Genomic DNA, 14484 nt, shown 5'->3' with positions numbered 1-14484 from the left:
TACAATTGTAGATTCCTCATTGGTCTCTCATCCGTCTTCATACAGGTGCCCAAATAATCTTACTAATACCAAATAATCTTACTAGGGCCATTTAATCTTTAAGACCAATGGGCCCTCATTGCTTGTAGGGTAATATGCAAACTTCTTAGTTTCGCATTTAAGGCTGTTTACAATTAATTTGGTTCCTACTGCCTCTCTAACTTTATTTCACATTACTCCCCTTTACAAATTTCTGTTACAGCCTAAATAGACTTTCAGTCATTCCCAGAACTCAGTATTCCATCTTTTGCCTCCATATGTTCTTTTTATTTCTCATTCCAGGAATGCTCTCCCTCTTCATCTCTGCCTCTTAGGCACCTTCTCTTCCTTTGTGGCTCAACTCTGGTGTCATCTCCTTATTAAAGCTTTCTCCCTCTTAAATTTTCCTTTTATCCTACTTACCTGTGCACATTTTATATCTTTCTAGTTACAAGGGCCGAGAACCTGCGGCTCACTAGGCCCTCAAGTACCGCCCTTTGACCGAATCCAAACTTCACAGAACAAATCCCCTTAATAAAAGAATTTATTCTGTGAAACTTGAACTCAGACAGAAGGCCTCACCCAAGGACTTAGAAGGCCCATGTGGCCTCTCAGCCGCCGCTGCTCTAGTACCATGTGAGTTCTGTGAGGGTAGGGACTGTTTTGTTATTGCCTTTGTATCCTTGGTACCTAACTGACCATGGGTACTTAATAAATAATAATAATAACTAGCATTTATATAGTATTTAAAGTTGCAAAGCACTTTGCACACGGTCCTGTGAATGATAGGCACTATTATTATCCTCATTGTACAGATGAGGACTTGCCTGGGTTGCACAGTATTTGAGGCAGGATTCCCTTTCAGGCCTTCAAGGACTCTAAATCCAGTTCTCTATCCAGGTTGCCATGTAGCTTCTCACCAGTAGACAAGCAAGATGTCATTTTATAACTGTTCCTGAACCAACAATTTCCCAGCAGAGTCTTGGCAAGTCACAATATTGTGTTGTCTGATGTTTCCAACTCTGTATACAGTATTCAAATCTAGCAAGTTTAACTATCTCTAAACTAACTTAAAATAGTGTATACGTCAAATCACATTAAAATAAAAATAAGCACAGAAAAATCTCTGTGCACTCAACACTAAGACTTACCCAGTGGCCCAAATATTTCAACTATTTCACATAATATTTAATGAGGCACCATTTATGGTCGTCCTTTTATAATGGATGAATTTGGATGGTTCCTTTTTAATGGAAATTGACCTGTAGATTTCTGTTCAGAATTCTTTGATATGCAGCAAATAATTAAACTTTTTCACTTAAAATTAGGTCATTTGAAAACCAGAAGGCTTGTTCATCATGTTAATAATAACAGTGATGGCTGGCATGTATATTGCACTTTAAAGTTTACCATACATTTTATATACATTATTTCATTTGCTTTTTTTATCACCTTTGGGAGGTAGGTACTTAAACATATTATTACAATTTCCATTTTGTAGATGAGCAACCTGAGGTTCAGAGAGTTTTTTCATGCTGAAATGTAGCAACGTGTCCATGATCACATGGCTAGTAAATGTCAGACATGTAGGGTTCAGAATGAATCCTTCCAGTCCAGGCTGATGCTTGTTATCCTCTTATGTACTGTTTTGGGGAAATGCCAATAACATTTCTGCATGAGTATTTGTAGATTCTTCTGATCAGCAGTCATTTTAGCATTTTTTTTACTCACTTCATATTTAATATATACTAAAGTAGGAATTCTTAACCTTTTTTATGTCATGGACCCTTTTGGCAGGCTCTTAGAATAATATTTTTAAATGCAAAAAATACATAGTATTACAAAAGAAATTGAAATACAGTTACCAAAATGTTTTTTAATACAAGTAATGGATTCCAAGTTAAGAATCCCTGCATGAATATAACATGTTAAAATCCAGAATTTAGTAAACCTCAAACCCTGTCCCAAAAGTATCAGAAGGGCTTTGTTATAATAGGCTCTCACCTAGAAAAGATTGTAGAAGTGTGGACCCTAAGGAGAATGTTATAGCATGACATGAATATGTATTAACTAATATGTTACCTAACTAATATCATGGTTTATCTAATAATGGCTCCAGTTTTCTATGTGTATGCTCCTTTTTGTCATGTACTTCATATTTAATTGGTATAATTACCATTTTCTAGCCATATCTCTTTCTGTATGTTATGTTTCATATACTATTCCATTCTATCCAACTGTTTCATTGATCCTCCCTTGGTCTTCCTGGGGCAGAAAAGGTTTATTCTTTTCAGTTATCCCCATAAAATGCCAAAATAGTTTACATATAGCCATTTGGAGAAAGAAAGCATTCGTTTTCTTATCCATGTGGGTAATAGAACACTCTATCATAGAAAAATTAAAAGTGGGAAAATATAAAAAGGTTATGGAGTTAATATGCCATACATTATATGGAAAGCAATCTTTCTGGTTTTGGTTTCATATATGTTTTACATTATTTTTCACTTTTCATATATCCACAGAAAATTTGTAGAGAGGGAATTGTTCAAGCCTGATGAGATACCTGAAAGACATAATTTATCTTTTTTCCCAACTGTGAATGACATAAAAAATCACATTCATGAGGTACAGAAGTCCTTGAGAAATGGGGAGATGGTGTATAATTCAGAAACTCCTCCAGCTACGGTATGATTGGAAGCACATTTGATTTCTTTTGTGGTTCTTACTTAGCTTTCTTTTGCTATTGTGTCTATAACAGGTTCTATTCATGATGTTAGCCAGCATCTAGTTTACTTCTTAGAATTTATTTATGACAAAAATAAATAGGTTGTGGGAAAAAAAAGTCACTCTGAAAATGTATGTTATTTCTCTTAAGCTTATAGCATTGTTTTCTTGACCAAGTAGGACTAATAGTTTTTTCATTTAAAAGACTAGGCCTGAATGTTTTCTTTATGAAGGAAATTATAAATATAAATGAGTGTTAACAGGAGGTAACGGAGTGTTTGTTATCTAAACAAATCCCTGAGGATAGATGGATTACCAGATTTCTCCTTAATAACAGCACTACTTCAGAGACTTGTAGAATCACAGAGTTGCAAGATTTAGTCCAGTCCCATTATTTTAGACTGAGGAAACTGAGGTCCTTAGGGATTAAGTGACTCATCCCAGTACAGACAAGTGGTACTTAATTATTTCCACTTTCCAAACAACTTACTGATGTAAATTTATTCTAATTATCCTAACTGTGACTAAAAAAGTTTTCCCCAAATTTTACTGTTGGTATAGTTAGAACAGTGAAATTATCAGGTGGATTTACATGCACTTGCTACTATAAAGTAATGAGACTGATTTTCACATGTGGCTCATACAAAAAAGGAATGAACTCCATCATACTCTCTTTATTCTCAGACCCATACCACACCGCTCTGGTATGTCTGGATTTTCCCAGATCTTCTGGCCTGGGAAGAATGAAAACTCATTTTCATATTAAGTCAGATGAAATGTGTAGAGTTGCGAGGTGATTCAGAGGCATTTTAACTGAAAAAAACAAAGCTTGAGAGATAAGGTTTTAGGGTTTAGATTTAGAGCTGCAAGGGACCTCGCACTCATCAGCAAGCTTTTATTAAGTGCCTGGATACAAAGAAAGGCAAAAACCAATCCTTGCTCTCGAGCTCACAGTATAATGGGGGAGAGAACATGAAAACAACTGTGTTCAAACATGATATAGATGGGGGCCATTGAGTCAAAACCCCGTTTTATAGATAAGGAAACTGAGGTCTAGTGTGGTTAAATGCCTTGTCAGCCCCAGGTGTCAAAGCATAGGGCTAAGCCTTCATTTACCCTATAATCCTAATGAGGATAGGTTGAGGGTACCAGCTCTAATCCTTTCTTTAACTCATTTCTCTACTCTTCCATTAATCTTCTGATAAGGGAAGAGAGATAAGAGGAGTCACTGGAATAGTGGGGCTTTAGGTGCTAATGATTTCTTCTTGGTACCTTTCTTTTGGGGGGGGCAGGGCAATTGGGGTTAAGTGACTTGCCCAAGATCACACAGCTAGTACATGTGTCAAGTGTCTGAGCCTGAATTTGAACTCAGGTCCTCCTGACTCCAGGGCCAGTGCTCTACTCACTGTGCCACCTAGCTACCCCATTCTTGACACCTTTCAAATGGGGTACCTTGCATGTCGAAGGTGATTGCAGATTTCTAGGTACATTTGAGGAAGAATATATATATATCACAGTGGATTATGATTTTCTTGCAGTTTTTGGAGTCATTATCATTACTTTTTACCTTGTAAAACTTTTGTTACTTCTGCAGTAACATTGAAATCTTGAAAGCCATGTAGAAATTATCAGTATTTTTGCTTTGTAATAGGTTGGCAGTGTCATAGCATAATCTAAGTAACTTAAGTACTCAGACATGAAGACAGCATATACATACTAAAAGATAACTGCAGTTGGGAAAAATATAAAGGATAACAATTATTGCTAATTTTCAATATCATTCCTTTTATATGTATATTTTCACATGTTTACTGAATAGTTTATTTGTCATTTCAGTTCCAGTGGACCACAGACAGTGGGAACATTCTCACAGAGACTGTAACAGTTACATTTGCATCGCCATCCACTGAGGGTAGGCTCATGCTGAATATAATTTAGAAATATTTTTAAATGTATCTGAACAATTCCAAATTTCCCTGAAGACCAATTTGCATGTTTTCTTATAAATAAAAAAGATAATCAGTGGCTAAGAGAGTTCCACCAGCAACCACCTTGAGGTAGTTTGAACCAAAAAGGTCCCTTTGACCCAAAAGTTAAGGCCTCTTGATTTTTTTTTTTGCTTTCCTCTTTCTTTTTGCAGCATATTGTTATTTTTTTCTTCCAACCCTTATTTTCCAAGAGTCTTTTCAGACATTGGTTATCATGACATAAAAAAGCTTTGTGCCTGTACACCACAGTGCTGGTTAATATACACGATAGGCATATTGTTACTGATTAGTCACTGATGATTATGCACATTACGTTGCATAGAAGGAGGTGGCAGCAAGAGAGTTAAAGTTTTAAATCCTGGAATTAATTATGAAGGGAGGTTACAAAATCTCTTAAGTCTTAAAAAAAAATAGGGTTCTTATATATCTGAAGAATTTTAGGTGTAGCTCTGCCTAAAAACATGAAAAATGAACTGACATGATGATCTTGTAAAGTTCTATAATCCAGTTTTTCAAACCAACTCAAGTGATGAGGGACTGGAATAAATTGCCCTGGAATTCAATAGAAATAGTTCTTGTTTTAACAGTTTATTGGTGATGTGATATACTTTAGGAAGCTCACCAGGAGAATCGATTATCACTAAAGTGGAAGCAAATCAGACAGGGGAGTCTTTGTCTCCAGAGACAGCCCACTTGCTCTCTTCACTCTCTTCACTTCAGCCCAAAATATTTGCACAGTTGCAGGTAGGTGTTCAACAAAGCAGCCGAGTTTAATTATTTCCATTCAGATTTTCGAAGAATTTATGTTTTCTTTTTTATTTCTTGATAGAAAGGTCACGATAATTTTCACAGAGAATTTATCCCTCATAAATTCCCATTTTAGAAATAGCCTAGTACCTTTTACATCGATTGAAGACATACTGAATATGAATTGAATTGAATATGAATACAGGGAAAGTTCTCACCTTTTTAGCACATTTGTCTTTCCATTAGTATATGATGACAGAATCAAAGGATTTTAGAGGAAGGAACCTTAACCAGTATTATTTTTTTTTTGTCCCAATCAAATGTCTGAATGATGAACAGTATCCTGTAAGAAAAAAAATGTGCCTCAGTTAAACATTTTGCTAATTGATTTTTATGTTTTACAGGGTTTACAGTTACAACCAGCATTCACCTCTGCTGATGGAGCAGCTGCTTTGATATCAGTAAATAGCCACTCTCATTCTACTTGTGCAAATCTTCTGGATTCAGTAGGAAGTGCTGTCATGAACCATTCTCTTGTGTTCACTCAAGGACATAACCTTCAAGCAGGAGCCTGCCTGACACAGAATCATCCTGCTTCCTCTACACTCAGTAGCCTTCCAGGGCCAGATCAGAACCTTGTTACAATGGGCCAACTGGTAGCAGTTGGAGGTGTTGAGGATACAGGAAGCCTGGAAGGAAGTGTTCATCAGATTTTTTTGGGAGATGTACAAACCATTCCGATCAGGATTGTGAACAGCCACCCAACTCTTAGTAAGTCAAACTAACCTACATTATTACTACTTTTAATATTTGTGAAATTAGCAGAATACCAAAACATGCAAGAAAAAATTTATAGTCTGCTCGGTGGAGTTACAGTCTCACTAGAGGAAGTTAAATAAGACTGCAAAAGAAAGAGGAAAAAAATCTCTGTACTTAGAATTAAACGTTTATTTTATTTTTCTCTGTTTCTTCCTTCTATTGCCCTTCCCAATTTCTTAGTTCAAAAATTAAAATCACTAAATCCAAGCAAAACTAAAATCAACAAAGGTTCAAAAACTAAATCAATAAAGGTGCAAAACCAATAAGCGTTTTCATGGGTGGTTTTGAAGGTGTAAAGAGTAATCTACTTCATGAATAAAATGAAGAAACTTCTAATGGGAGGATAAAGGATGGAAACACGTATATAGTAAAATGAGTAATAAATACAAAGTGAAGGGATTGAGGTACTTCAGGGAAAAAGGGAAGAAAAAGTAGAATTGACATCAGTCAAATTGTAGAGGAAGAAAAAGAAATAAGAATTTTAGCCAGGAACCACTAAGTTTGAGTTTTGTGGCTCCAGTAGATCTGGAAAGGATGAATGAACCCATTTTCCCCAGTTACTGGAAGCTGTAATGGGCTTTATCCATTTCAAGTACACTGTCAGCTGTGACTGAGAGGAGTAGATTCTTCCTTTCTTTTCTTATTGGCAGCAATTTATTTGTCTGAAATCTGACAGCTAGAGGAGACAAACCACCACTGAAGGTAGTAGAGAGGGAAAGAAGGGACTCAGAAGTGAAAAAGTCCAAGTCTTCAATAATTGCCAGCATCTATGTGGCTATTACTATGTGGCACGTTAGGGTTTGCGAAAAGTATTTTATAAATACTGCCTCAATTTATCCTCCAACAACCTGGGAGATAGGTGCTGTCATTATCCCCATCTTACAGATGAGAAAACTGAGGCAGGTTACATGACTTGCCCTGAGTCACACAGCTAGTAATTGTCTCAGGTGACATTTGAACTCTGGCCTTCTTGACTCTGGGTCCAGTGCTCTATCCACTGAGCAGCCTACCCGCTATCTTCCAGAGGCTTCCATTCTAATGGGAGAGTAAGGTAGTAGCTCCATAGAAATAACTGAAAGTATAACTGCATTTCTCAGAGACTTAAAGTGATAATCATTTTTTTAAATCACTTGTTTCTGGTAATGAGTTTTTATTTTCAGAATTGGAAATGTGCTTTCCTTCCTGGATAGACACAAGTGGCAATGTTGATTGTCATCGGGGCATGAACTCTCAATTGTTTTTTCAGTAATGGTAGTGAATTTGTATGATGCCTTCACATTTTGGTCCACTCTCCCCTATAGTCAGTGGCACACATTTGAGAGATTAGTGGGAAGGCAGGACCAGAAGTGTCATCCTATCTGACAACCTCAGCCTCATTACCATCATGCTCTAACCAAGTTAGCCAGCCACAGACAGCATAAGATAGGGTTTTTTTTAAACTGATAATTACTATTAGCTGACCTCACTGGATCACTTCTTTTTACTCAAATTATTGAACTAGATGTTTTTAAGAAGAATTTTTATAATTTTATTGAGAAAAACAAAAATATACACTGCAGAAATTGTTCTCAAACTACATTCTCATCCCCATTCCTATTCATTTCTTTTTTTTTCTATTCACTTCTTAATTGGAAGAACTGTGATAATTTCCTTCAGAAAACATTCATTTTTTAAAAACACTGACTGAAATAGTTCTAAATACTGTCTAGTTGACTAAAAGCACCTTACTTATGTGTCACTGAAGAATGCTGAGGGCCCAAAACCTTGTGCCAGAGGGCTCCTGAGAGGTCTCTTCAGCAGTAGACCTGACAAGACAGCCTTTTTGGACTAGAACTCCCAGGAATTCTTGAACTGGATTAGAATTGGAGGGGCCACTTGAACTTGGTAAGAACTCCTAGAGCTACTCAAACCGGATAACTGGTGCTTCTCTCTTGTGGGGCTAAAGGCTGACATGTGCTTCACAGACAACCTTCCCTTTCAAGGACTGTGTGGTTGCTTTGACCTCTGTTCTTTTCATCAGTTGAAAAAAAATGACAACCCAGAGAGAGATGAAGATTTTCTGTTTTCAGTAGTGCTGCTGTTATGTCCTAAACTTAGATTTATTTAGGTTCAGCTGCTTTGAAATCAGTTTAAAGTTGGAAATTATACATACTGGAAGCTAATTTTTTCTGGTAGAACAAATGAACAGTGCAGATAGTTGCCAAATTAAAACATTCTTTAAAGATGCAACTTTTTTTTTTTTCAAAATTAAGACAAACTAGAGTTTCTTGAGCAACAAAAAATTTTCATTAACATGTAACTACACAAGCATGGAAACCTTTATAATTAAAGGTTGTTGAAATGGTGCCATGTATAAGTATTTGCTGCATATGTTCCTAACTGTACAAACATCTGAAATTTGCCTTCAAAGAAAGGGAATTTTGTTGCCTTTTATTCACAGAACTAGTCAGTGGCATCCTGTCTTCAAAAACTAATTAGGCTGACAAACATGTGTTTGAAAAATCTAGTTACTAGGGTTTATTTTTTTCTTATTTAATGAACTAGTTATTCTTAGAAGAGACTTAGAGGAAAATAGCTTTACAGTTTTGTCTACATTCCCCTCTCCTTTTTTGTTATTAGTTATGTTCAAGAAATGTAATTCTTTCATCTTTTTACACAAAAAATGAGTGACATGAATGTTATAAAATCACAAAATTGTTGCATTCTTAAGTATATAACCTAGAGTTTAAATTACTGTTATATTTTAAACTATTGTCATGTTTGGCTTCTGAAAATATGTAATTCTAAAGAGCTTACTGTTCTTAAAAGTGCTGGCCTTAATATCTGTCTCTTGTTTGTTTTTAGTAGAAGAAAATCTACAAGGTACTATTTCTGTGAGTCAAGTTAAAGAAGAGCCCAGGGAACCGACATTATCTGAGCAAGTAAATAATATCCTGGACAGAAATACCTCATCCATGGTTTAGGTTTCTCAAGACTTTTAAAGACTTAAAATTTTGAAAAATTCAACTCTCTTAGAAATGAAAGTAGGTGGTGTCAAAATGGCGCCATTCTTCACAGTGGCATTGTAAAGAGTATGTTATAGAATAGTTCTAATGAATACTGATAATGATTTGTGCCAATTCAGAGTCATTATGTTACCTCATAAAAGAGTTTCTCTTCTCAGTCTTGGATAGATCTGCTCTTTCTAAATTCTTATTTAATCAGTATTTTAAAAAGTAGGCTAAAATGAATGACTTGCAAAGGTTTGGTGCCAATGTAAATATTTCTCCTACTCATCTCATAGAAAGTCTCATCTGATTTTGGTGCTTTGTGGCTGACAAAAACATGCTCTTACATACATCAGTGATATAACAGGCTTTTTTTCTTTTTCTTATTTTTTTTTAAGAAACAAAATACTAGGGCTTAAACTGCTAAGGGGGGGAAATGGATTTTATAGCAGAGCCCATCTGGTACTGGTGGGGAAAGTACTTAAAAAATGGAGAGCTTGACTGTAAGGAAGAAAGTTATACTGCAAGGCTAAAGAAAGTATGGGTGACAAATGAAAGCATATTACAAATATAAAATATAATGGGTCTCATTTGTTAAAATCATTTTTAACATTATAAATTATTTTCTCTTGGGTTGCAGTCTGTTTCACCTGGAAAGAAACACAGTGGTTTTTATATTATGACTACTAATGACCCAGTCACTTCTGGTGAAATGTGGCTGTACTTCAGCTACTTCTCTTTAACTTTTTGCACTTCCATTTACAAAGAGCTTGTTCATTAATAGTTTTCAGAAGGATACTTGGAATATTCTAAGGACAGAGAATCCTATATCCTTAAGTAACTTGAATTACACAGAAAAGCAATAGAAGAACATGTAGCATATATAAATACTGTCTTTATAGCTAAAACACTACCATCAATGGAATTAGAGAACTTTTCAGAACATGGAAAGGTTCCCAGAGTTTGCAGGCAATTTAAAAAGCTTTTTAAACTAATCTCAGAGGATTTTTTAAAATATTATATTGAAAAAAATGGGCATATATTTACATTTTTTCCATGCCAAACAAAATTCTTCGTGGATTGACTGGCATTTGGAATTAAGATATTTACATTAAAAATACTTATGCACAAAATTTATCATTATTTATAGTAGTAAAATGTATTGATCTATTGCATTTGCTAATTAAATTATTAATATTTGCTTCAAATGCCAAGCATCATAGTAACAATTTCAGTATAAGACCCTGATTTCAGGTATATTCCTAGGCCAGAAAAGTCAAATATAGTTGTCAGGAATTCAGCTTAATTACATTTTTTAATGTAAAAATTATAAAGAAGGATTTATCAGTGTTAGATATTAAAGATCCAGAATTTTCATATAGACAATGCAAAACGATGTTTGGTGTTAATATTTTGACTACTCTGAATCACTTTTTGTTTTTCTAAAGTGATTAAAAGTCACAAAAGATTCTCATCCTTAATCCATTTCAATTATTTTAGTGTCTGTCTACATTTGGAGAGTTCTTTCATTCCAGGTGGATGACGAATTGAATCTGTATCTTAATTATAAACACTTTTGAGGGCAGCTAGGTGGCGCAGTGAGTAGAGCACCGGCCCTGGAGTCAGGAGAACCTGAGTTCAAATGCGGCCTCAGATACTTGACACACTTACTAGCTGTGTGACCTTGGGCAAATCACTTAACCCCAATTGCCCTCCATTCCCCCTTCCAAAAAAACCAAACAGACAATAAACATTTTTGCTTTTTTATATTTAATTTTATACTCTTGGTATTATTTAATATAAAGTTTAATGTTTGGTTAAATCTAAAGCTTTTTAGTATGAAATATTTTCTTTCCTGAGGAATGAAAATATTTAATGTGGGCATTCATAATAACTCCAACTCTGCTAGATCTAATTCTGTTGAGTCTGTTATAATTGATAAATTTTTGTGCTAAGTCCACTGATAATTCACCTTAAACTTAAATTTCTACTAAAGTTTGTGGTATCTTGCCTAAAACCACTGAGTGAATTTGTTGAGTTGACCATATTAATTTCAAAATTAAGAATATGGAGACTTAAAAAAAATTACTTTTACTTTCCATTGCCACCTCTCAAACTACTGTTTTACTACTCTTTCAAATAGTAAATCTCAGTCTTACTGATATTAATGATAGAAATTATTGATTTGACATTTTCACTGTTTCTTTTGGAGATTTTTCTTTTCCCTTTGATTATTGAATTGCTTAGTGAAATGTCAATTAATAAGCATATCTTGTTCTATTACTTAATGCTAAAGAGATGTTAGAGAATATAAATCTTAACTCTTAATCAGAAGAGATGTTTATATAAATATTCCTCTCATCTCACTTTGCTGAATCTCTGCTTTTTATTATTAGAACAGAAAGTAACAGTGTAAACTGAAAACAAATGTAAAAGAATGCTTAAATCCTTGATTTTACATTCTTTTAGTTTCATAGGTAGACACTGGAAATTGCAGTATTTTCATCTGGGTCTTTCATTGAGTAGTTCTACCAAAAGTTACTACCAGACAAGTTCTAGAAACTTAATATTCTTCGTCCTCTAAGTGCATGCTCAGGTTACATCAGTGTTGTCTTTGAAGGTGCCTAGGCTTTTGTTATTTAAAAAAAGTGTTTACATATATTGTCTTAGCTTTGTTTTAAAGCATGTATTGAATTTGTCATAACGTATAACATTTTCTATAACCACACAGTTGGCATTCTCCTCCTAACTGCTATGTAGCAAAATTTTACATATTCTCTTATGTGTAATATTTGATAAGGTAGATCCAGGTAGTGCATTTAAAATAAGTAGGTAAGGATTCAGAATTGACATTTGGGCAAATTTCTGAACTATTGACTAATTTATCACTATTCTGTTCATATTCCAAGCCACCAAATATATTTCAAGCCCCACTGCAAGTCACTTGTAGTTAAACAACAATGTCAGTTTCCCATAAAGGCAGTTAGTATCTTTAAAACAAAAGGCTTATGCATGTAAAAACTGTTGACTAAAATGCAGGAAAGTGATAGAACACATGGGTCCCTTGTTCTGGTCGTGACTGGAGTTTTTAACATTAAACCAAACAAATCCAAGTTTTCTCTTTCTTTATATGCTATAGAGACATGCTTAATCATGTGGATATGAAAAATGTTGTTTAACTTGTACAAAATTTAAAAAGAGATAAAGTGTATATTTGCTGTAATTTAATGTATAGTGTTCTTGTTATAATGTATTTTTTTTTAAACTTAAACCAAAAAAGCCTTTTTTTAAAACTTGTTATAAAAATTTTTATATTTCGATTGAAGTGCTTTTTGTTTATTTTGATGCTATAAAATAAACATCTTCTTACCTGACTATTTTGATAGTGAAACTTATGTTCTAGGAATCTGAAAGTGCTTAATTAAGCATAACTAGTAGAAGATGAGGAGGTAGCTTAAAGCCCTGTTACCATAACAACCATTGACATTTAAAGAAATTCCTTTAAAGATGTGGAAAGGATCATTTGTATGTGGGTCTGCTAGTTTTGCTTATTTCTTCTCTCACTCTCTTTCCTTTTCTTTATTTTTTCACTCTTACTTCACTGTCATTGTCAGTGGAGGCAGAAAATTTTTTCTACCATCAGGCGTGCCAAATTAACTTATGGTCCAAAAGCCTTGGATGATAGACCGTAATGTTTGTGATTATTAACAACTTTGATTATGGTAGCCAAGCCTTAGTGCCAGAAGGGTCCATACATTTTTCACTTGAGTAGAAAATTATAGACTTTCAGAACTGGACCTAGTCCCACCTGGACCTGGTCAGGAATTTGCCTCTACCACATCCCTCAAAAAAAGTCATCCAGTTACCACTTGAAAATTGATGATGATACGGAATGCACTCACTACCAAATTAGTGGATTCTACTTTTGTACAGCTTTTGTTGTTAGAGTATTTCTTTCATTGAGTTCAAGTCTTCCTCAGTGCAACTTTTAATCATTGCTCCTAATTCTGACCCTCTGGGGCCAAGCAGAACAATTCTGATACTCTGTCTTGATGACAGCCCTTCATAAGTGGCTGTCTAGTCCCCTAACAACCTACTCATATTCAAGTCTTTTTCTCTCAAGCTAAGCATCCCCAGGTAAACCAGCTAGTCATCATATAACATGGTAGCTAGTTCTCTCACCAGCCTGGTAATGTAGTTAAGGCCCTTGGATCATAAGTAAAGAAGATTCTTTTCCAACTATTTTTATTATTCATTGCCCATTAGGTGGTGACAGTTTTACTTTGCAGAAGAATTTACCTTGGTTGTCTGATGGCAACAGTTGTGTCCACTCATCAAACCAGTGATAGGGAAAATGAAAGAAAAAAATGTCCCTTTTTTTCTAGGTAATTTTTGCTTTACACACAGAAATGATCATAAATTGGATCTAATTTTGTAGTGCGGGAAGTTAAAAAAGTTTCAACTGTTATGTTTTTCCTCTTTTCCAGGATAAAAAAAAATGTCTCATTAAGACAAAGCTTTCTTAAACTAGTCTCCCATGGAACTCAATGGATTCAGTTTAATTCAGCAAATAATTTGAAAGCCTTTAATATGCAGATGTTGTGGATACAAGCATAAAAGTGAAAATAGTGGGGCAGCTAGGTGGCGCAGTGAGTAGAGCACTGGCCCTGGAGTCAGGAGGACCTGAGTTCAAATCCAACCTCAGATACTTGGGACATGTACTAGCTGTGTGACCTTGGGCAAGTCACTTAACCCAAATTGCCCTGCCCCCCCAAAAAAACCCAAAAATATAAAAGTGAAAATAGTCCCTGACTCCAAAGAATATTCATTGTGTGGATCCAGAGAGATTCCTGAAGTCTTAGATAATATTGTTGACTTCTGTAATTAAGTATTATTACTAATTGTTTTCTGATACTGATAAATGCTAACTTACTTGTGCATCCTTCTAGGTTCTGTGGTGATTCTAACAAATGAAATATCCAGAAAGCTGGAGTAAAGGTAATTGGTATCTTACTTGAAATATGACATAGCATAAATGATTTTAGAATCTTTTGTTGTCATAGGAATAGCATATTCCTCTTTTGGCTCTCAGCTTATGGTGGTGAAGGTGCAACTTCTGTCAGTCATCCCAAATCTGGGTTCATCTGACACCGGCAGCCACTCTGCAGCTTCCGGGCCAAGCCTCCACCTTCATCGCCGCT

The 14484-nt window shown here is 35.0% G+C and overlaps 1 protein-coding gene across 1 annotated transcript in view; it reads left to right on the top strand.

Annotated features, from left to right (window-relative positions):
• CARF (calcium responsive transcription factor) overlaps positions 1 to 9667 on the top strand; it is a 45715-nt gene extending 36048 nt beyond the window's left edge. The window contains exons 10-14 of the mRNA XM_036758087.1: positions 2541 to 2703; positions 4579 to 4654; positions 5344 to 5474; positions 5882 to 6248; positions 9141 to 9667. Of these exons, the coding sequence (XP_036613982.1) occupies positions 2541 to 2703; positions 4579 to 4654; positions 5344 to 5474; positions 5882 to 6248; positions 9141 to 9259 (856 nt within the window). The 3' untranslated portion in view covers positions 9260 to 9667. The remainder of the gene's footprint in view (positions 1 to 2540; positions 2704 to 4578; positions 4655 to 5343; positions 5475 to 5881; positions 6249 to 9140) is intronic.
• Positions 9668 to 14484: the final 4817 nt, after the last annotated feature.

This window comes from Trichosurus vulpecula, chromosome 4 (genome assembly GCF_011100635.1).
Source record: "Trichosurus vulpecula isolate mTriVul1 chromosome 4, mTriVul1.pri, whole genome shotgun sequence".
NCBI lineage: Eukaryota > Metazoa > Chordata > Mammalia > Diprotodontia > Phalangeridae > Trichosurus > Trichosurus vulpecula.
This window is presented reverse-complemented; position numbering and strand designations above follow the sequence as displayed.